This window comes from Panicum virgatum, chromosome 9K, assembly GCF_016808335.1.
Source record: "Panicum virgatum strain AP13 chromosome 9K, P.virgatum_v5, whole genome shotgun sequence".
NCBI classification, from domain to species: domain Eukaryota; kingdom Viridiplantae; phylum Streptophyta; class Magnoliopsida; order Poales; family Poaceae; genus Panicum; species Panicum virgatum.
Window position 1 is genome coordinate 8975452 of NC_053144.1, and position 24002 is coordinate 8999453.

The following is a 24002-nucleotide window of genomic DNA, read 5'->3' on the forward strand; positions in this document are numbered from 1 at the left end:
AAAATGGGACTTGCATCCCTACTCCTATTCCCCAGTTGAATAGCTGCTGTATGGGTGGATTCTGACCATAGAACAAATCTCGAACGTTGCTGATACTTCAACGAATGATAGATGCTCCAGCTCACCCGCTGTGTGTAGTCAGCACTTAAGCAAATCTGGCATCCACGGGGGGCGCTTAGAAAATGGTTCAGTTGTTAACCAGCGCTCGGAGATCTCCAAGATCTGCTGCAATCTCTTGGACTCGCAGGGGGAATCTTAATCAAGAGCTCTGATGATGCGGCTTAAACAAGCCAATCTTGGTTTGCCCCGGAGATTAAATTATATCTAATGCAGTAATGCCTCTTGTAACCTTTGCATTCTTCTGTGGCAAGTGGGCTGGTTGAAAGTAGTGCATGTTGCCATTGGAGGTATACAGAAAGCAATTACAATTATGCTGCTTATATTAGCATATCTAGCTGCGCTTAGAGTAAATGACATGTTACGTGCAGTGCAAATGATGCTTTAGGTTTGAGCGCACATGTTTAGAGATGCCTCGTGCTGTCATGCATCCCTTTGTCACCTCACCTTATGGCCGTAGCCACCATGTGTGTGTGTGTGTGTGTGTGTGTGTGTGTGTGTGTGTGTGTGTGTGTGTGTGATGGGCTTTCCTAGCTAGCTCCAAAGCATCATGGATCAACTTGGAAGAAATAATGTAGGAATCTAGCTTGGACCTTGGAGATGCGCCAAAATTGCTTTGAACGAGGAAAAAAAAGAGAGGTACCAATCTTTGTGCATTAAGGGCCTACATTATTAGGAGGAATATTTACTCCAAACCTCTCAGCTTAAAATTTTCCTGAGCATCTTCCTAAATGTTAGTATCTGAGGAATGTTGAGTACTCTATCCTGCTTGTGATGAGTGAATTGTCAACCGTGCGGTGTGATCGTGCGCTTGGTCTTTGGATTGCAGGTACACGGGCATCGAGTGTCGACGGGAAGCCGCCGTGGAGGTGCTGTGGCTGATGGACCGTGCGGTGGACGGCGGTGAAGGGCAGCCGGGACCGGAGCTCGGACCGGGCGGCATCTGTGGCGACCACTCCTGGATCGAGGGCGCAAGCAGCGACGGAAGGCGGGTTTCTTGGTTTGCGCCACAAAACCAAGGAGGCGGACGGCGGTTGAAGACGCCGAGTCGTGGAGGCACGGGCGTCGACGGCATCTAGGGCCTCGCTGCGGGCGAGGAGGTGACGGGCGTCGGGCGGCGTCTAGGGCCGTCAGAAGGCCGAGGCGGGAACGGCGTCTAGGGCCACGGCGTGGAGGCGGGAATCTTTCCGCGCGTGAGGTTTTGGCGGTTTTCTCAAAACCGGCCACCTACCCGGGTTTCGCGGACCCTCCAAAACCGCGGATTTGATCTTCATCAAGACGGCGGCATCGCGGAGAAGACTTCGTTTCGAAGAAAGAACCTCGACCGTCGGATGAGATCGTGTACAGGGGGTATTGCAGGCCAACCGGTCTGACCGGTCCAGCATACCGGTCTGACCGGTCCAGCGTACCGGTCTGACCGGTCCCGCGGGTATAAATACCCCTTCACTTGTGTTAGGTCAAGTGCGGCTTTTGTAATCTGTTCGTGAACTCTCTGTTTCTCTCTTTAGAATAGATTTGTCCATGGATTTGTGAGAGTTTGTATTGGATTTGATTGGGAAAGGAGGCCCTATCCTCCTTGTGCCCTCTGGGCTTTTGAATCAAACCAATCCCGTCCCTCTTGTGCTGTTTGTGATGGATTTTCGTTTTGGTTTTGATGCACTTGATTGCGGCGGTTCGTAGGGTTCTTTGGAGTGATTCCTGTGCTTCTAGCTTCGTGTCAATCCCTCTGGAATCATGAGCTCTTCAGAATTGAAGTTTTCGAGTATTTGAGAAAACCCCAATCCCTTTTGATCTCCCCCATAATTCTCTAGATTCGTTGATATTTAGGCTGAGATCTTTTGGGGATATGTTCACGGGGTAGGGGCGAAGCTATCCCCCAAGTTTCACCGATTTTCGTGGTCGTTTGCTCAAGATTCACCGTTTGAATCCTTTTTCTCGGGGGTTTTCTGGGTGCTACCGGTCAGACCGGTAGGACCGGTCTGCTCTTTTTGAACAGACACGACCGGTCAGACCGGTCCATCACACCGGTCAGACCGGTCCTGGCAGATCAGTCCTGAAGCTTTCCCACTTTGCTTCCGATTCGCTTCGTGTTTTCGTTCGCTGGTTCAAGGCCTTTTGTGTTGGTTTAGCTCTTCAATAGCTACTCCAAACTTTGGTCAGAACGCCTGAGGGATTGGGTGATTTTGGGATATAGGCCGACAATTCAAATTTGGAAGAAATTTTGATCGGCTCCCATTCACCCCCCTCTGGTCGCCGGCTTCGGTCCCACAGTATCTTAAATGTTCAAGAAATATAGTGCTAGCATCCCTGAATAAAGGATATGCAAAAATATGTTCACAATAAGCTACCCATCAGGTCAATATTACAAACTCAAAAGCTGTTCACTTTATTTTGCCGAATCAGAATTGAACGGCCAGTGATTTCTCCTCGTGGTGATCGGACGGTTCACAGTGGATCTCACATGTTAGCATCAAGAAGGGGATTACAACGCACTTGATGCCCACTTTTCAGAGCATTAGCATGTGGGGGTACACTTATTAATCATGTCGGCATACACTACTTTTAATCTTTACGAGACAAATTTGTTTTGTTTTCTTACTCAAAGTAAACCATCAAACAAGTGCACTCACTCATTAACCTACTTGAAAAGTACCAGTAATGCTACTGTTGCATATTGTAGCACTTGCCAACAGCTTGCTGACGTGGCAAAATGTTTATCAATTGTACTCTTCGGCCACAGTAGGATCGTCGTGGTACGTGACCGTATTATAATGGAACTTCATTCCCCTGTACTCATGTGAGAGGTACTCAACTAAAGGACATACGGATTAAACAAAAAGATCTGCACATGATCCTGTCAATTAACAACTGAGCAGGATTAGCGCTGAAAACTCCCATTTCTTGGCTGTCTAAGCTACTCCAATCTCTAACCTAATTATGAAGTGTGCGGCACATATGCGCATATAAATACCGGATCGGAGAATCGTTAGTTATTTGGCAGAAATACTAGCAAATTTCTTCCCAAGCATCCATTATTGGATCTCAGAGGGTTTGACTAGAATTCCAATTGCAAGTTGTTGCTTGCGCTAGGAGACAGTATCCCGGCTTCGCTATGCATTCAAGGTCTTACTACACAGGTGGGGAAATGGAGTTTGTTGTCGTTTGTCCTTTTCAATAATGTGCCGAATCTATAATGATGTTTACGGGTAATTTAATTAATAAATTAGCTTGGTTTCAAAAGAGATCTTACTATTACTAATTGGAGGCTCCTTTTGAAGTCTTCAGGTGATGCCACCTAGGATCCTAGGTGGTCAGTCTAAAAAAATAGATAAATTCTATAAATTATCACAAAAATCTGAAATATCTAGCCATCAATTCGGCAACTCTAATCATAATAGCCATTGGATCTGTTATCTTTTTTTACTAAATTACCCACCTTTGTCATTATGAAAATAAACTAAAGTAACCCCCTACATATGTATCTAAATTACCCACATCTGCCATTATAAAAGATAATCTAAAATAACCCCCTAATCTTCATGTAAATTATTCACTTATGCCATTATAAAATAATATCAAATAACCCCCTAAGTTTTCGTATATATTATCCAATGATATCATAATAAAAAATTAAAATGAACCCCAAATCTGAATCAAAATTATATTATTATAATAAAATCTTAAACACATCAATATAAAATTTTAAATTACTATTTCTATCATTATTAATATATTATTTATGTTATTATTTATATAAAAATACTAACCATAATGGGTGTGTCACCATATATTCATGTATAAGAGAAGAGATAAGAATACTAATTTTTATGTTGTTCACATAGCTCAAATAAAGTGTTCAATTAAATACATATCAAACATATATGGAAGTATGATGCAAAGTATGAAAAAAATTATTAGTAACTAAACCTATCACACTTATTACAATTACATAATGATAAATACATATCTTTATAATACTGTATTAGAATATTTAATTGGTTAAAGAGAGCGTGAGATAGATAATTATTAGATATCTCTAATTAGCCCGTGCGGGAGCACGGGTTGATAGACTAGTTATGCATAGTTAATATCACTGCAGAATTTAATTTAAATAAAAAGGATTTATCTCGGAAAATGCGCCGCTACGGGAAACTAAATATACTCCTATGAAACAATCTAATTTCCACATTTTAACTGGGGAGAAGCCCGGTTCCGCTCGTCTATATGTCTTGTGCTCTTGGCTCATGTTTGCATTGGTCGTCCCATACTCCCATGCATGCATCTTGTAGATGTGTGTCTAAATCAAATCATGGTTCTTTTATTGCTTAAGATTTCTTTAGATTAGAAAAACGTACACAATTTGTTAGTGACATTGGGATTTGCTTCAATCATTCTTGATAATGTATATATACTTGCGCAGGATATGGATATCTGAATTCTCTATTAAGAACACTAATTAAGATGGATGTCCCCATGTTGTAATTGAAACTAAATAAGGCGAAAATGTGGAAACATTATAAAGTGACGAAAGTGATGTCTATCCATAACCATCCATCAGATAGCATACAATATGTTGGTTCCTTTGTACAATTTTAAATAAGAGCAATGGAATTCCTTTTAATTAGGCCAGAGAGTTGTTTCTTTTGCGTGTATATGGATCTACTTTGTCTGCCCTACCAAGAACCATATGTGATCTCAACTTTTGATAATAAGTCCTTAAATGACATATGATTTCTTAAAGGATAATCTCTGCACCTTCTTTTGAGCCACAGCAGGATATTTCACGAGGCCATATTTATTTATTTTTAAGCAATAACAAAATATATCCACATTTTTAATACGGAATGAATAAACGTAAGACTTGGCATATTGTTTCCAGCAAAGAGATGCCAGACATGCCACATTTTTTTAATAAGGAGTAAACAGAAGACTTAACCATAGAATATTGTTTATTTACGGAAAAGAGGTGCCAGCAGACATGGTTCAAAACTCCTCCTTTTTTTGCTTTTCCATCCAGTGCATTTTTTTAGGCCAGCACATCCAGTTTCATAATATGAGTATCCTGTTGCAAGGAAAAGAAAATGAAAACATAAACGTGGCAGTACTCCATTTATACTCCATACGTCTTGAATAACCTTTTTCCCCCTATTTTTTTTCAGAACTCCAGAATTTTGCTACTATAAACAAACTAAAATTTGGGGATCCAAGTCAAATCACGGCTGGCTTCCTTTGACCCCAAGGGATCGGAGCCCCTTGCTGTCCTAACAGCAAGATCGATCGCCGTCTACGTGTGATCATCTACACGGCTACACCGCACTAGAACACAGCCACGTCTCCAGTGCCATGAGAAAGAGTCCCTTCAAGATTGCTCCCTGTTAGCTTGCACGGCCGCTGGTTGCTTCCATCCAAATCTCCCCACGGGTGCCGAGCGCCAACAATTCCACCCGCACATGTGCATCCAACCCAAAATTCTCCCAGAAATCCCCGGCCATGTGGGCACACCGATCTCCCAACCATTTTTAAGCCGGGAGCCCCAGGACCGGGAGGCATCTCGCGATCTCTCCCTCCCCCCGGCACGGCGCCAAAAGGTTGGCGGTTGGCAGTGCGGTGCAGTGCAAGGCTGCAATGGCCAACCAACATAGGAGGAGGAGGAGACAAGACATTGGATGGATGATGGATAGGTTTGGTGCCGGAGATACGGCTGCAGATAGCGAATCCCCTGCAGCGATTTTTCTTTTCTTTTTCTTTTTTTTTGGAGGAGGCGAGGACGAACTCAGGAACCGGGATTCCTGGACTGTAGCTTGAAGCCTTAAAATCCTATTGGGCATTGGCAGCTGCCCATGTTTCATACTAGGGCCCATCGTCATGTGACGTCGCATGCGTGTCTTTTCTGTTTGGTTTATGTTTGATATACTACGGCAACTATTGGATTATTATCGATTCAAAAAAAAACTAGTATTGGATCATTATGCGTATTGAGTGTTAAGCAATCCTAAAGATAGAGATGGAAATAAAGTAATCCTATTGTACCACGATAGTCGGATCATTTTGGATCCTTCCATATACTTTAAGAGCCTCTAACATAACGAAACAACACAGGACATGGAGATGGAGAAGCTGTCAAGTTTTGTAGTTGATTCTCGGGTTGGTCAAGCTTGGAGTCCTCTCTTCACCCAGTTAATGTGAAACACTACGATAACCTTTGAATTTTAGATATGTACAGCTCACTATAAAATGGAAATTCAAGTACATGAACGAAAAGTGAAATCTGAATAAGCCGTACTCCGTAATTGTAAAAGGTACACAACTAAAATAAATGTGAACAAGTGATAGGAGTGGCAGCTGCATCTTTAAGGGCGTTCTACTACCTAGTCTAGGACGTTACTTTTCTTCTTTATCCATATAATGGACTAATGGCACCTTGCTTGCCTTTTCGTTCTTCTAAAAGTAATATCTCTATATTTGCTCAAAAAAAAGTAATATCTCTATATTTACAAAGTAAACAATGTTTTCTTGATTCATAAATCGAAACCCTAATTGGAATCCTGACAAATCAATCGGGATCCTAATTGGAACCCGGATGTTGGAGATCGCCACCGTACCTCCGATGACGGCAGAGCCCGAAGGTTATTAGGGTCACGACCGAAGGTCGACCTTACAGTCAGGCGCATTCTGTCTCTATTTGGTTTTGCAGGAATGGTTAAACCGGCGAAAAGTGATCTAAGCAACATCTTCGCTCACCCACTTGACCTCCGATCATGTTCGGGCATGCAGGTAGACCCGAAGGTGAACAAGGGAGCCCGGTCCCATCAAAGGAATGCAAGGAAGAGATAGGAAGGGATGGTTCACCGTGGGGGGGGGGGGGGGCGTCACCCGAAGGTTCAACTCCGAAACCAATGAAGTCACATGACAAATGTGGGCATGTAATGGTAGACAATTAAATTGTATACTCCGACCTCTAGAAATGACCAAATGCTCAGAATGTTCCTTGGTAGATGCGGGCGGACGAGTGCATTTCCGGAATGATGTAATGAAGGTTGGAGGGTATAAATACCCCCTCATGTTTACCTTGTAAGGGGTTGATTTTTTGGAATATAGTGTCATTTATTGTTGTTCCATTGATTCATCTTTTGTACTCGCACTTCAGTTTTCCTTCTGTTTGGGTTTCACAACTTGGATCCTAACACCAGACAAATCAATCGAAATCCCAATCAGAACACAGACAATCAATATCTCGCACAATTACAGCACGGTCTATACATGAAGTTAACGAACACAAAATTAATGGTACTGTGTAGATCTATTATATTACCGATAGCAATGCACGGGCACTATGCTAACCAATTATGATTTGTGTAGAGGGTACGTACCGTTTCAAATTATTACTTATTGCTTTATTTAGGACAAGAATAATTTTTGGGTGCATGGGCAAGTATGCAATTTTTGCTTACAGGTAAGAGGAGAAAATAAGATTTGATACTGGAACTAGTATCACTGATTCGATTGGAACTTGGATGACGATTTCTGTACCAAAAATAGCAACTTGGCATTAGACGAAATCACGAATCACTATAGTGAGATAACCAACAGAACACAGACGTCTCCATCTTTCCCTTTCACAGAAGTCAATGAACTTCAGTGACAGCCCCACTTAAGTATGTGCTCGAGTGACGCAACGATGTGAGGCTTCAAATTCTTTGAAAACCAACGTATCGATATCCCATGCAACAAAATCCAATAGAAAAAGGGAAACTCAACCCAGTACTGCATCTTCTAGAATTTGAACACATGCAACTTGGAGCCAACTTGGGGTTGAGCAACAGAACTGAAACACTTATACCATAGTTTTTCATTGGCATCGAGATCTGAGCAGCAATTTTTTTTGAACGACGGCACCACCGCACCACACCACACCACACCAGACACAGACTGTACGAGACGTGTGCATGTAAGCATGAATAAACGTCGTTAGAAGCCTAGAGTTTTTTTTTTAAGAAAAAACGGTAAGGATAAAAGCTGTGCAAAGCAACAGAAGCATCAGAAGAAGTGTGGACTATGATGAGTCCAGGCAGAAGCAGCAGCTTATAGAGCTTACAGTATGGAAGCATGACAACTTTGTCTGAGAAACGCAGCATGCAGAGGGCCGAGATCTTGCATTATATTTTTCAGAAGAGAAAGCTCTCCTGCAGTAGCATGGTACAACAAACTTTGCATTAGCACATCCCAAAGACGTCGCTCTCCTGCAGTATATTTTTCAAAAGCGAAAACTTTGGCGTCGCGCTCGCACAAATCTAAAAACTTTTCATGTCGGCACGGCCATGGTACGCTGCAAACTTCTAACTCCCCTCCTCCCACGACCAAAACCTTCTGGATCCCATCAACCGAGTGTCAAGACCTAGTGTACCATCATGGGCTTGGAACTGGACAGGCCGACCGTACCCTCAGTGAGAAAGTCACGGACTTTTGCAGTCACGAAATCCGGTGCTGCAACTGCAATCACCCTGTAAAGTTCCGGCACCGTTAAAGCTTCCTTTTGATCGAGTCCCTAGTACGACCGGGTCCAAAAGCCAAGCCCCCCCGCGGATGGCGACCGCGTGCGGCTGAGCAGAGCAGAGCAGAGCTGGGCGCACACGTGACGTGGCGAGAGCCCCGCCCCGCCCAAGAATCCGGGAGAGAGCCACGCCGCGCGTCTGAACCCGTGCCGCGCCGCCGCTACGCAATGCCAGCCGGGGAAAACGTGCGCCACGCCGCGCCCACCTCGCGGCCGTGCGCGTCGTCAGCCACCCCCCCCCCCCCCCCCCCCCCCCCCCAGCCGTACGCCCGCCACACCAAGCCGACGCGGCCGTGCGGGCGGCCGACGCGTGCGCTGCGCACCCCCCGCGTCCGGCGCACGCGGGGCCCGTCATCCCCACGATTTTTTCCTCCGCCCGGCCGCGATCAGGGGAGCGGCTGCGCCTGCGCGCCCAAGGCCAGCAGCCAGCGCCAGGCAGGGTGGAGACGGGAGGCGCGTCGTCGTCGGGTTGGTGCGTGGCTGCGCCGGCGTGCCTCCCCTCCAAGATTCTGGCGGAACCTGTGGCCACGGACCCGGTCCCAGCGCTGCTTTCGGCAGTGTCGGCTGATCGAGCCGGGGAGCCGTGGCGTGGGCTAGTCCCAGTGCCAGATCGATCTCACTCGCAATCACAGCTGCTGTGTTTGATCAGTAGCCTCGGCACGCTAGGTATCACAGATTCAAGGTCCATCACGTATCCGGCCGGCCGGTATAACTCAACTTGGCTGCCTATGGACCTGTCATGAGAAAATGGGGGAGGGGACAGGAACGGAAAGGGACAGCCACTAGACTCCGCGAGTCATCAGGGGAGGAAAAATGGGGGCAGCTAGCCATAGGCTGGACTGGATCTGATCTACCGGTTAATTGACAAGCTAGATCAGTTTGCTACCTAACTAGCCGGCCTTCTAGATGATCAGCACTTTTGACCGTACCGTGGCATCACCTCATCATTTGGCGTGAAATAATTTGTCCACGACGGGGGATCTCGTTGGACTCTCAGCAAGCTGGAGGTGAAGGACAAGAATCTCTTTTTTTAAGGGATATATAACAATGTTAAAAACTGAGCTGATGTAATTTTATCTTCCTTCCACTACCCTCTCTTTCACGGATATTTATGCCAACGACTGCTAGCCCAGTTGGTCTAGCAGTGCGCTTGGCACCCTGCCGACCACAGTTCAAGCCCCCACGGGGTGGAATTGTGCGCCAGAGGTGGCACAGTTTATTTGTGTGTTGAAAAAACCCGTCGCCCGCTCCACTTCAAAGCATAGGTCTAAGACTGATCCAGTCTCACATGGACTGCGGTGCCGATGGGTGGAGTGAGGATTCAGAAATTTTCTCAATCTACGTGAGATATTGTTTTCTACCTTAATCACAATGCCTTCGGAGAGGTCTTACCCGGCGGGTCGAGTTTTTTTTCACAAATATTTGTGCAACGACCTCGCATCAATATAATTACGTTCAGGCAGGGTTCTTGCTGCCGCAGTTTCTCTTAAAAAAATATTAAAAACTGAAGGCATGTGGGTGATGAGAAACGTGTAAATGAGATCTCCACGTATTGTTGACCACATCTTAGTTTGGACTGAAGATTGTGAAACTGAAACATGCATGAGCCTTAATTTGCTGAATGTAAGAAAGAAGACAACCCTACAAAAAAAGTCTTAGATTATTGATCTACGTACGAATGTTCATGTTAGTATATGAAAGCATACAAAAGAACAGAATTTATAATCATTATTTTTTTTGCGGGTTGAATTTATAATCATTATTGCTCTCCCGTATTCTCGCATCCACAACTAGCTAGTCAGCTACTGGCTAGAATTTCTTTCGCCACCAACTCAACTATTCCTTGGGTTTATTTGAGCCGCTAGCTAGCTGGTCTTAAACTACAGCCAAATTTATAAATCTGTGAACGAATATGGGACTCTACAAATAAAAATCCCCGTCCTTGCATACCATACCAGCCCTAGCTTCTTTGACTTGACCGACCAGGCAACTTTTCCTTCGGGGCCCCTTGCTTTTGGTGGATTCCTACTTGAAGCGTCCCTGAATCTTCCTCGCGTAACCACGCAGCAGCAGAGGCTGCAGAGCACACGCATAACGTGACCGAATGGATTCACCATGTGCCCAATGCAACAAGAGCTCCGGTTGCCTAGGATGCCCATGCTGATCTGCTTGCTGGTCTTGGTCAAACTGAAAACAAATCACCGGTTTAAGCTTTAAGTAAGGTATTTAATTCTCTACAAAGCTTTTTTTACACATCAAACTCCCTCGTAAGAGAATTCATTTGCCACTCCAAAAGAAAAAAAAACGAACATCGTCATAGCAAGAATATGTGGCACCCGCAGCAAAGCATGTATTATGCCCTTTCCTCTGCCCTTTTGTACGGAAATATACATTTGGCTGGTGAAATGACCAAAATGCCCCTGATTTCTCTGCTCCAATCTGGCCTGCCGATCGAAACTGATTATGTCCAACCAGTTCAGGTTGCAAGCTGTATTCTTGTGCCTGTGGGAATTGGGATCCCCATCATGACGACATGGGCGATCGAGGAAGAGTATAGCTGCTCGATCGATAGGAGCATGGACAACAATGACTGATCCGGATCTGGTACCACCCAGAACGTCGCCTAGCACATCCACTGACAAGGTCCACGGGGCTTGCCTAGATCCTAGTGGCCATGAAAGGGTATATGGGTCATTTCATAACTTTTTTTTAATTAAGGAAAAATAAAAAAAGGTTTCCCAACCACCGGTCTTTGAGTCTCTTTAGTCGCCTACTCCCTCCGTCCACAAAAGAGTGCAATTATAGGATCCCTACCAGTCAAACTAGTTAAGTTTGACCAGTTTGACCAAATTTATAGTAAATAGTATTAGTGCTTATGTCTCTAAATAAATTGTTATAAAAAAATTATATAACTAATCTAATGATACTTACTTTGTATCATCGAAAAGCGAGAACTAATGGACTTGGAGGGAGTAGATCATAGTCAGCTCGCATACAGCTAGTGCCAGAGTGCCTGGCGATCTGGGTGGTTTGTTTACTACTGGGATCCCAAATTCCCAATGCAATTCACAACGCTGCGCGTGCACGTGCCTTGAAAGGACCAGCAATAACGGACAAGGCAGCACCAAAGCCCAAACCATTCAGGAAGGTGATGAGGAGGATAGGATAACCTCAAAAGCAATGATGAGGATTTTTAAATATCATCTTCGTACGTCGTTGAATTGAGTTTAATCTTGGGGGGGGGGGGGGGTGCAGTTGAATGATGAAGCGAGTTGGTTGGATCTGAAGGTCATGCGTTCAGATAGACGCAGGGAAGCATGGGTGCCCTTCATGGGGTTTCTTATCAGGATGAAGCGCCATTACATGTTGGCATGGTGCTGCTCTGCTGTGTCACAGGTTACAGATAAGAAGAAAGAACCCCATTTGATCGACAGGTAGAGCTCCAGCAGTCGTCGAGTGGCTCTGGCTTGTAGGCATGCATGCGGCACCAAATTATTGCTACCTTCGATCTGATTTGATTTCCAATTACAGTGTAATTAAGCAGTGTGTAATTGCACATGAATATATACGGCACACTAGGACAAATTTTGAATTCTAGAATGAATTATTTTTTTCGAATGGAGAGAGTAAACATGTTGCAGTTTGCCGCCCAAATTGGAGGCTAAAAATAAAAATGCAACCAGAGTTCCTAGTTTGCACCACGATTTAGTCAAAAGGTATGTGCAAAACATATCCCCTAAAAGTGGACAAATAACTGGAAATTCGAGTCATCAAGCCCGACGAATACGTGGGTCCCAAACATCACCACTAAACCAACTGAAAGAAATTAAGCCTCTGCTTACACAAGGGTAATAAGTGCAAACTATTGGCCAACGTGGTAGTAATTATTTCCTCGTTTTGCCTATCCATCCATCCATGTAAGTAACTCAGCTCTTACCCAAAAGTTGGGAGCCAGATCATACTTTCCCCAACTGCTCCTTTTAAATTCTGCAAGTCTCCCTCCTCCCCTCCCACGAAATGGCGCGACGACGCACCTAGATACGGTTGGGAGTCCACCCCTGCAAATCTTAAAATTAATCTCCAGCAAATCTCGAGCAAATCCCTTGATTAATCCATCGTTAGATCATTTCATAATCCCCTCTTGTCTCTAACCATAATGCTCGACCACTTCTAGTACTACTTTACATCCAATGGCCCCATGTGAGTTGGGCCCAGGTCATAATCCACCAAAGCATCTTTCTGGCAGACTACAGGCTGCGCTGGCAATAAAAACATTTTCAGAGCATTATTTTGTGCAAATGATTAACTTATTTCGAATCGATCGAACGACTTAAACCCGGATTGTGCAGCTTTCAGTTTTTGTGATGAGTGCTGGGCAGAGAAAAACAATTGCGGTCGGTCGGTTTAAACGACTCCAAAGTATCCATTTAAGGATCGAAGTAGTGCGAGTCTTGTCGAGATATGACTGGAGGTGGATGTTTGATGAGAAAATATCTCCAAAAAGCAGCAACAATGATATTGGTTCCATGGCCTGTTTCATGGTTTCATACATTGCCTTATTAGAAACACCTAGCAATGATTGCCTCTAATACAGAAGAGCATCCTCACCCCCCCCCCTTCTTTTCTTTTTGTATGCCATGATTATGTACAATGTTTTGTTCACAAGACAGAGATGGCAAGCAACAGTTTCATGGGTAATTATACGAAGGATGCATTTGCATCAAGAAACAATTTAAGCAAGGCAAACTGGAAAGGGATCAATCGGTGTTAATATTCGAGTGACATCTACAACATGACTAAATAACCCATTGCTCTGGAGGCGAAACAGCAACTACTGGTAACAACTCCTATACAAGCCATCAAAAAAAAAAACCCAACTCCTATACAATCCCAGGACGATCTGCACTGACATCATCATGGAGTCACGCCATATCAAATAGACATCGCCTACTTGCCCGGATCCTGCACACAATACGTACAGAGATGCAGAGACAGAGGCCAATAAACTAAGCTTGGTTCAGACAGGTAGAGCAAGGGGAGGTGGGCCCTTTAGCCACCATTTGCACAGTCTACTCGCGGCTCAACGGGGCGGAGGAGGGAGGAGGGTCGAGCAGTTCACATTCAGAACCCAACCAAGAGGGCTTAAAATAGTCTCGCCCACCCAACCCCAGAGGTTATATAAGGCGGATGCGGCATGTTCCATTCTCTCCCAACCCCATTGGTGCTCCGGACAAAAGGGACCAGGCCTCACCCCCGTCTCTCCAATCTCCTCAGGTTGGTCTCACTCTCTCCCATCCCTGCTACGCCCTTCATTCCATGATGTCACACCACACGGAGCACTAGAGCAGCTAGCTGAACGAATCATAGTGATGGAGACAGATGCGCTCCGCCGTGCATCTCGTGGCATGGAGGAGGATTTTGATATTGAGATCGCTTGCACGAATGTAGTTGCAGTGGTCTCCTCTCTGAGACTCTGACCCTTTCTGTTCATGCGTGTCCTGCAGGACTTGTTGCGCTTCGAGCAGCTAGCAGCCTACAGCGCTAGCAGTCCTTTGGATTTCGGTTTGGAAGCAGGGGCGTCCCAATCCCAAGCAAGCACTCTGCAGATGGCGACTCAGTGGTTCTCCAACATGGTGAGTTCTGAGTTCATCACCGGCCGGCCGGCCGGCCATCTCGTGTGGATTGCCTCCGTGCCTGAATACTGATGGTTTCTTGGTGCGCAGGTGGTGGACGAGCCGAGCTTCTTCCACCAGTGGCAGTCGGATGGGCTGCTGGAGCAGTACACGGAGCAGCAGATCGCCGTGGCGTTCGGCCAGGGGGAGGTGGAGGTGGACCGGGCCTTGGCGGCGGCGCTGATGCCGCTGCAGCAGCCCACGGCGGCGGCGGCGGAGCGCCGCCCGCGCAAGGCGGCCAAGGTCAACACCAGCTGGGACTCGTGCATCACGGAGCAGGGATCCCCCGCGGACTCCTCATCCCCGACCATCCTCTCCTTCGGCGGCCACGCCTTCGCCAAGGCCGCCGAGACGCACCAGGTGCCCAGCGCCCTCTACGGTGGCGCGCCTGCAAAGGCGCCCAAGCAGGAGGTGGTGGACGCCGGCGCGACGGCGTTGTTCCACCAGGAGCGCTCGGCCAAGCGGAGCTACGACGCCATGGTCGCCGAGGTCGCCAAGGTGCCAGCCCCGGCCACCACCCGCCCGGCCTCCCAGAACCAGGACCACATCCTGGCCGAGCGGAAGCGCCGCGAGAATCTCAGCCAGCGCTTCATCGCCCTCTCCAAGATCGTCCCTGGCCTCAAGAAGGTACACAACGCACGCCCAAATCCATGGCGACGTGACAGGCCGCGTGATTAGTCAACTAGCTCCTGTCCTGTCAACTAACTGATTTGGGGGGCGCTGCTCGCATCGCAGATGGACAAGGCGTCAGTGCTCGGCGACGCGATCAAGTATGTGAAGCAGCTGCAGGACCAGGTGAAGGGCCTGGAGGATGAGGCTCGCCGGCGGCCGGTGGAGGCGGCGGTGCTGGTCAAGAAGTCCCAGCTGTCTGCCGACGACGACGACGGCTCGTCCTGCGACGAGAACTTCGTGGGCACCGAGGCTGCGGGCACACTGCCGGAGATCGAGGCCCGGGTGTCGGACCGCACGGTGCTGATCAGGATCCACTGCGAGAACCGCAAGGGCGTGCTCATCGCCGCGCTGTCCGAGGTCGAGTGCCTAGGCCTCACCATCATGAACACCAATGTGCTCCCCTTCACCACCTCCACCCTCGACATCACCGTCATGGCCATGGTGAGTCAGCTCAACCACAACCACTCTCTGTCTGCCATGCATGCCACCACCTTCTTCAGTTCACATGTGCTAATTCATCTGGTGTTTTCTCTGCAGGCTGGTGACGACTTCTGCATGTCTGTCAAGGATATTGTCAAGAAGCTAAATCAAGCGTTCAAATCATCTTTCTGAAGGGTTTAGCTCCTGAACAGACAAAGCTTAATCTAGGCCAACTTTTTCCCATCAGCCACGAGGATTCGTGGCTAATGGTTAGGTTCTCAGGTTCTTCCTTGCCATGCTTCCGAAGAGAGTTGCTCGCAGTCCCCCACAGTGCCCCCCCCCCCCCCCCCAAAGATAGCCATTTCCACCGGTTTTTGCTGCATGGGTGCAGATGAATTACCTAGTTACCTACCCTATCCTATTTTCTCTCCCTCCATTTTTTACATGGTTTGATCTTGTCACTCCATGTTTTTAGGAGGGAGTAGAGTGTAAAAAAAATCAGAGACCTGTCTTTTTCTAGGGCTTGTTATAGGCCGGGGAGTTTGACTTTTACAAAACCTATTTTTTCCACATTTTTCTTTCTCCCCTTTGCCAATATGTTGCCCTTTCACCTTGTTTCTTCCATGAGAGGACAGTGTTTTTCAAACACAAATACCTACCTTTGCCGTCCTCTCAATCCTAGTCACACTGCTCCCAAAAAAGCTTCGATTGTGGAGAAAATGGTGCCATCTTTTTTCAGCTCTGAGGGGGACTTTGCAAGCCTTGATTCGGAAGTACAGTAGGGGTGCCTCTTCCTTTGTTTTTTCGAGGGTCCTACAAGTTGGGTTAGCCGCAACTTGATGGACCCTTTGCTTGTAGTTTTCACATGTGGGTTTTGTTGTCAGTTGTCACACGATCAAGATGTAGTTGTGCTCTCTTGTTTACTCGCATACAAGCATAAAAATAAATAAATGTGCTCGGTTGTTACCTTTGATGGCTTTCTTGTTTCCATGTCATTTCAGCTTACTACTCAAGACTTGTCTTTTGTTATTGTTGAGAAACTTTGCAAATTGTTGATGACTGCGATTGTAACAAATCTTTATGTATATCTGTCTTAATCGATATCCCTATGTATAATTTGTCCATAAATTAATAGAAAATTATAAAAAAGGACATTAAAATAATTTTTAATGGTATAGCGACCACTTAACTGTGATTCATTATTATCCCAACAATTCATCACCTTGTTACATGACTACTAATGGTCGGAGCTTGCTGAAACCTACAAATCTTCAGATGACAACATGATGGCCTAATTTCCATGTGAACTCACTCACAACTGCAGCTACGGAAAATAATACTAATAGGACAATCTTATATTTCTGTGTCACAGCACATCACACCTAAGTGTCTTGACAACTAAGTTGTTTAGTCAACCAAAGCCTACCTTGCTCTGGTGGTAACAATTAAGACCTGTTTGTTAGCCAAAGCATCTGATCTCCTCCCACTCCACGGATTTCTTAAACCCACACTTGCAATCACTAATCCCAGCAAGTGGGGTTCAGTAACCCATGCATACAAATTTGTCTGCTTGCGAGACAATTCACATGCATGATTGGAGGTGGCAAGATCCAAATCTTTTCAGGCCAATGGGCTTGAAACAATCTCGTCGCTTGCCCTGGGATCCCAAGCATTAGGTTATTGATGAAATTTCCAGCAGTCTCTCTCAGACCCCATCACCGATAGAGATGTTGTCCCCCCTGGAAATTACCTGCTCAACCAATTGCAATTAAGTTCCTAATTATATGGCTGGTGGAAGCATAATTCTGCATTTCTGCTGCTGAAAAAGTAGTAAAAAAAACTCCTCTCTAGAAACTGGAACGGTTCAGAATAATTTTGTTGGAAAAGGAATAGAAATTAAGCAATCATGATAGCTGTCCCTGGTCAGAGAAAGATTTTGTGGGAGGAGACCGGAGAGGCCGAGTAAGGTGATTGCGCGTGGCGTAATGGGAGGCGTTGGCAACAGCATTCGTTGAGGGCATGAGCAAAGCAATCAGAACACTGGTACAACGGCGCCAGATTGTTTTCAGACGTGCAGTCGGTTGCAGGTTTAGTTTCAGTACAAGGCATGGTCAAGGCAAATAATGTCCATGACCATGAGTTGTTTCTCATAATGTGACATATTGTGATGAGACAAAGTCATTTTAAGCTTGATAGTGTGATCTATGTAATGATCTCTAAGAGGAAAAACATAATAGCCTCCTGGACACGTAGGTTGTGTCAAGGAACAAAAATAAAGGCAATTGACTACTGCAGGTTAGTTTCAGCCTACTACTAAAAAACGGAGAATTCAATTACAGCATTCAGCCATAAACTACTGCCTTGCCATGATACAAGTATGAAAATAGATGAAAATAAGTAAAGTCAATAGACACATTGTTGCTAAAAGAAAAGGTCACCTTGGGAATGAGTCGTGACAAGCATTTAGGCAATATAAAGTGATCCAAAGTACTTTCATACATAGCAATCTTCTAGAAACGAGACCCTACATATGCATGTTTAAACAGATCGTTTTAGGAAGTTTAACTCGATTTTGCTAGTAGAAGATGTCATTTGGGTTAACATTTTCCACCAAATACACATGTTTTGTGAGTTAGCTGAACAATCAGTGTGAATGTAGTTCCAACTTTGACGGACACCGAATAGTTCGAACTTTAAAGGACACCAACAATTCAACACCGAAGAAAGTTTGCATTGGGCTAGCCTACGAGTCCACAGACATTCTCCCATAACCAACCAGCTATGTCACTACAATCTAGTACATTTTAGTTCCTCTCTCTACAGAGACAAACCCATCCCTCAAGGCAAACCTGCAACTGGGATGGAGCAACAGAACTTGTCCAACTACTCCGGCTCATTCACTCATCATCGTCTATTCATCTATGGCACCTTCATCTTCATCCGGTAGTTCTATATCTTCATCATCAAGCATGTTTCCTGGCTGAGAGCTTGACTCGGTTCTATCGACCTCTGTAAACCAAAAGTTTTTAAAAAAACACACAAATTATCAGAAGCTCTAGAGACCAAGTAACAGTATCAACTATCTACGGAGGAAAACAGTACCAAACACAGCCAAAACTTTGCTAACTCTTGCCTTTACAAATATGAAATGCAGTACTTATTATTAATATAAAAGAAATGGCCATTAACCATTAACAGAAGACACACCCTCAGAATTAGATGAGTCCAGCAGATAAGGGAGTTCCAGAAGCTGGAGGAAAGACTCAGTTTGTGGATTCCTGCAACTTCCTGTGTATAAGGAGAAATGTTTTAAGCACAAGCCAGCAGTTTGATAACAAAAGAAATAGATTCAAACATTTTCAAAGAGTTATATGCAATAATTGTTGAAAGATAAACTGAAAATGCTTAGTCACATAAAAATTTTCTGCTAATTGCGACTTTCAATAGACAGGCAATAGCGTCAAAAGGAAATTCATGATGCACCAAACTAAAGGACTGAGAAGTTTGACACGATAAACGTTTTCAATAGAAGCTGGCTTCTTTACGACTCATAGTTGAGATGTGAATATCAAACTTACTTGTAATGGAGGAATTGGAGACTGGATTGGAAGGATTGAAAGATGGTGCAGTCTGGACAAAGTCAAATGGCTTAACCCCTCTAGTATTCAACTTGTTCCGAACCCATTCTCGGTCATCTTGAGTGTCAAGCTGCTCATCCCTTCAATAAAGTAAACAACTCCACATTTAGCGATGGCAAAAAACTTTCAGAGTACTGACAATATGCTAACAAAGAATAAAAATTATATACACCAACCGAATAGTAAATCGCCTTCGAGTTAAGAGGAAAATGATATTGAATCTTCTTGTTATCGCAAGCCATTCTTCATCGTACTGGATTTCATATGGTCCAGGATTGGACGGAATGTCTATAACCTGAAATGGAATGGTACAATCTCAGACAGACATATAAACAAAACTTTACTCATAAATATATCAACTATCCTGAAAGGAAAGAGAACCTGCAAAAAATTTCGCCCAGGAAGGCACTTATCAAGGGCAAGAAACTTCGTTGTAGGTCCATTCTCTCCATGTTGGATGATAGCTGGGAACCGGCAATGCAAATGTGCTGAAAACCAGTAGGGTGGTTTTAGTTTGTTCAGTAATTCAGCTGCAGGTTTGCTACCTAGCGTTCTATTGTTAACCTGAAAATAAATGGACATTGACAATAGTATAATATACAGATGCAGCAACATTCCAGAAGATATATGAATATGAGTTAGGTAAGAATGAATTATGTATTACATAAGAAAGTGGATTCATTCAAACTACACACGGACACACTGAAATCAAATCAAGACATCTTATGAACAGAAACCACACATGCATATACAGTAGTCTACCTCTACCACAGTACTGCCTTTCCAAATAAGAATAAACTAAATTACTAGGCCCTGAGTAAAAGGATATAGCAAAGTTGAAGCCAAAGGCCCAAAACAAAAGCAGGGTAATCTACAGGAAAGGGTGGAGAGCAGATTAGAGAGTTGTCCAGTTATTCCTGGTAAAGGAGTCAAGGCTTGAGAGACCCTAGTAAAGGAAGTCAAAACCAAGAGTCTGAAGAAAACAACAGATGGGTTGGCCAGGTTTCACCTGGTAACTCTCGGCAAGATTTACTATTCACAAAAATGCAAGGACCAATGCATCTTCTAGAATTAACAGGGTGTTTTCGTTCTCAGAACAAATCATACAGTATTCTGGCACACTAACATTGAATCTGTCTTGAGACATTTTCACAAAGTTAAATGTCATAGGGGAAATCATGATGCCATGCCATTAAGCTTTATCATAAGGCATTCTCTTAAGCCAGTTGACAATACCTCTTCTTCAAAGTGCCTTTTCGCGCGAATGAGCTTCTGCCAGTTCCCATACTCGGTAATGCCCAGAGGCCAATCATGTGATAAGAATATATCTAGTGGCTCCTTCAAATGCATGAGCTTGAGAACATCATAATGCCTTACATGGTATACAGACCGTATAGTCTGTTCATTGTATGGAGGCCTCTCATAGTGTCCTGCGTAGGTAGAGGAATGAGTGAGAACTCAATGCATAACAAGATTTACAGTTGGGTCATTTTTCATCAGGCTTCCCTCCTTTGCTATCTTCTAGATGCAAAGGCTAAAGAATAACAAATCCAAAGCGTCCCATGTAAAATCAAATAGACTTGCCTGAGTGATAATTGTGTTGCTTATGTATTCCTGACAGCCCACCAATTCGGATGTTTCCAAACTTAACAACACCAGAAAACCCTAAAAAGTATATGTTAGGTGCTGCCCATCCTCCATAGTACCTGATAGTAAAAAAAAGCATAGCACAAAATAGCAGGCTATACACCATGAGCAAAGAAACACATCAAACTTAGGTGCAGTATGGAACAATTGTACTATTAATCTCCTTGTATTAATTTCAACATAAGTTGTCAGAAGCAAAAGAAAGCCTATTCTAATAACAACCAAGAGTGGGGTCGATTCCTATACATGCCAGTGTTTTAATGTGGTCCATACACTGACTACTGGCATGTACTGTTAATCGCCTTGTAATTAATTTCTACATAAGTTGTCAGTTAGAAGCAAAAGAAAGCCTATTCTAATAACAACCAAGAGTGGGTTCAATTCCTGTACATGCCAGTGTTTTAATATGGTCCATACACTGACTACATGCACCCTGGAGACCTGAACTAACGGACTATAGCGGTGGCTACTGAATACCATAGTTCCACAATAGTCACCCAATACTTGAGTTACATTAAAACATGTTCATAATACTAAATTCAGTTTGCCCAATTCTGTGAGAGGCGAGTCTAGTTATTTGCAAATGAACATGTAGATATGTTAAACAAAAAACTACAGGAAAATGGAAACCACAAGTTATAGAAACTGCAAAGACTCACAATTCCCACAGATAATTGGATGCTTCATGATTTCCACCGATAAAGATGGTTGGGTATGGAGCAACTGCTTGTCCTGAGTAGTACTTCCAAAATGAGTTCATGGTACGATACTTTAGTGGGACATTAACACACCGTAAATCATCTGTATTCCTAACAGCCTGGAAAAAAATGCAGTGCCAGGTTAACATCTAGAGTAGTACAGTACTATCAAAAGTTACTGAAAATCACAGGCATTTCCCCCAAGTCCCAAAACAGATGGAGGAATGTTTACTCAGACGAAAAAAAAACAAGTACGCGAGACTTTGGTCAAACGCATCCAATATGCCATTCATGCAAACGTCGAACTACCCCGCAGAACCGCACCACAAGTGAGGGACGGGGAGCACGCACCTGGAAGTCGCCACAGCAGAGGAGGAGGTCAATCTTGATCCCCTCGGCCTCCTCGAGCCTGCGAAGCGTGTCGTAGACGATGTCCAGCTCCCCGTGCATGCATCCCTCCACCGCGATCTGCACGGGAGCGCACGGTGAGGCATTACGTCGAACACCTAGCGCCCGCGCGCGAGAACAACCACCTCCGAGCCCCAAGCCCGGAGCGGGCGGTGCAGCGGGAGTATTCCAGCGGGGGTTCAAACTGATAGGGGAAATCCAGCGGTCGCTTACCTTCATCGCGAGCGGACTGGAGCTGGCGGAAGGAAGCCGGCGAGCAGCGGGCGGAGCGCCGTGGGGGGAGAGTAGCCGCCGGGGCAGGAGCGGCGGGCGTCGTGTGGGGAGGGGACAAGTCGCGGGTCCGCGTGACGGGGCTTTTGGCCTTTTGGGATGGTTTTGTGGTCCCCGCGGCCCAATTAGAGTTCGGAGTGGACTCGGATTGTTTTTTTTTTAACGAATGCCACTTGACGAGTGCCTTTCTATTGACTACGGACTTGGGAGGCTATAGACAGAAATAAAAAAGAAAACAACAAACTCGTCCGGTTGAATTGGGACGTCAACACGGGTTACCGCTCAACTATACTCACTGGCCGGTTGAATTGGGACATCAACACGGCCAAACTCTATTCACAACGACGACAGAGGAGAAAATGCACAACTGCAGCTTCCACCTACCATCGCACTCTTGCGGCTATCGAAACATCTGAAGTGTTCCAGTATTGATAGAGGAGCAGAAGGGGCAGACACCACCACACCAGGAGGCTACTGTCGTGCAGGACCCAACGCCGCAGTGCTGCTGCACCCAAACCGACCGCCCGACGGCATGAAAAATACCAAGTCCGGAGCAACCCAACGCGCGGGGGCCTCGCCACTTCCGCCATTGGACGCCACACTCGCGTGCGCGGGGACCTCCAATCCGCCACTCAGCACGCCTCTCTCGTGTGCGGGGACCTCCAACCCGCCACACGGCACCACGCTCCGTACTCGTTTCAGGGAATGCCGTCGAGGCAACCCCCCCGGAACTGAACCAAGCCGCCAGACCACCGCCGTGGTTCGAAATCATCACGTTGTTTTCCCGCTCGCACGAAGACGCCGCCCTCGAGCCAGAAGACCGAAGATGTCGCCCGCGCCGTCTTCCGACGTTGTACCGCACCGAAAGGGTTCAGCTGTGCTGAACACCCCGCCGCGATCCGCTGCAGGCCAAGTCGTCACTGATTGTCGTTGCCGCTAGCGTCGTCCTTCAAACGTTGTCCCGCACCGCAGTGGAGACTGCCACGCAGTTCCAGGCGCCGCGGAACGCTGCAAGCAGGCGAACAACAGCCGAGTGATGACTCCCGACCACCAACAGAAGAGCAGGCGTCTTGGCGTGAGGTAGGCAACCCCCTTCTCCGCACGCCCTCCGACAGATTTGTAACCACCGCCGAAGCAAATCGCGAGCAACAGGCCGGCCAAGTCGCCGAACGGTATCTCTAGAGACGACGCCTCCAAGGAGGTCACGACGCCCACAGGCGCCGCTGTCGCTCGTCCAGGACCTGGACCGGGTTTTCACCCAGAGATCTCGTGCAGGAGGGTTGCAACTCCAAAATGACGCCCACAACAGGGAGAGCGACGGCCGGAGGCGCCGCCGCCATTTCACCAGAATGAATCTGGCGAGGGCTTTCGCCCGGAGTGCCGGCACCCCACTGCACGCGTTCGTCGCCTCAAGCTGGTACCATCACAGGGACGCCACTGTCGCAGCTCCACAAAGCTCGCTGCCGAAGCTCCATCTCCCTCCGCCGTCCTCGCGACCCAGCAACGCGCCGGCGCCACACCGCACCACCGCACCTCCTCCCGGCACGCCGCACCACCGCACCTCCTCCCGGCCGGGCAGAAACCGCCAGCACGGGCGACGCGGCATCGGCCCGCGCCGTTGCCGCTCGCACATGGCCCCGTGCGCCGGCCCCAGCCCCCGTCGCCGTGCCGCACCACCTCCTTCGCTCCATCCGCGCGGCCGCCCAGCGCTTCCACCACGCCGCCCCGCGCCGCATCTCCACCACGCGGCCTCCTCCAGCGGCCAGGCCGTGCCTCTGCCTGCCTCGCGCCGCGATGCGCCCTCCGCGCTGGCCCCGCGCACCAGCCGCCACGCGCCGCAGACGGGAGCCGCCGCCAACCAAGCACCGTCCGCGCGCAGCCGCCACCCATGGCCGCAGATCCACCCGTG

The 24002-nt window shown here is 46.6% G+C and overlaps 2 protein-coding genes across 3 annotated transcripts; one reads left to right on the top strand and one right to left on the bottom strand.

Moving 5' to 3' along the window:
* The first annotated feature begins 13789 nt into the window (after positions 1-13789).
* Positions 13790-16405, top strand: LOC120649916 (transcription factor MYC2-like). Its single transcript, XM_039926843.1, has 5 exons — positions 13790-13942; positions 14173-14301; positions 14392-14967; positions 15076-15453; positions 15550-16405. Exons 1-5 carry the CDS (start codon positions 13856-13858, stop codon positions 15622-15624), a joined length of 1245 nt encoding a protein of 414 aa, XP_039782777.1. The 5' UTR covers positions 13790-13855; the 3' UTR covers positions 15625-16405.
* A 1577-nt stretch (positions 16406-17982) lies between these two features.
* Positions 17983-24002, bottom strand: LOC120649917 (lariat debranching enzyme-like). Of its 2 annotated transcripts, none has more exons than XM_039926844.1 (10): positions 22037-24002; positions 21767-21883; positions 21377-21534; positions 20655-20776; positions 20307-20500; positions 19452-19634; positions 19247-19365; positions 19011-19150; positions 18622-18720; positions 17983-18441 (listed from the first exon to the last, which is right to left on the bottom strand). In XM_039926844.1, the coding sequence occupies exons 1-10, from the start codon at positions 22040-22042 to the stop codon at positions 18344-18346; spliced, it is 1236 nt and encodes a 411-aa protein (XP_039782778.1). In that variant the 5' UTR covers positions 22043-24002; the 3' UTR covers positions 17983-18343. The 2 variants fall into 2 exon arrangements, with proteins under 2 accessions (XP_039782778.1, XP_039782779.1); XM_039926845.1 differs by having other exon boundaries at positions 18640-18720; positions 22037-24000.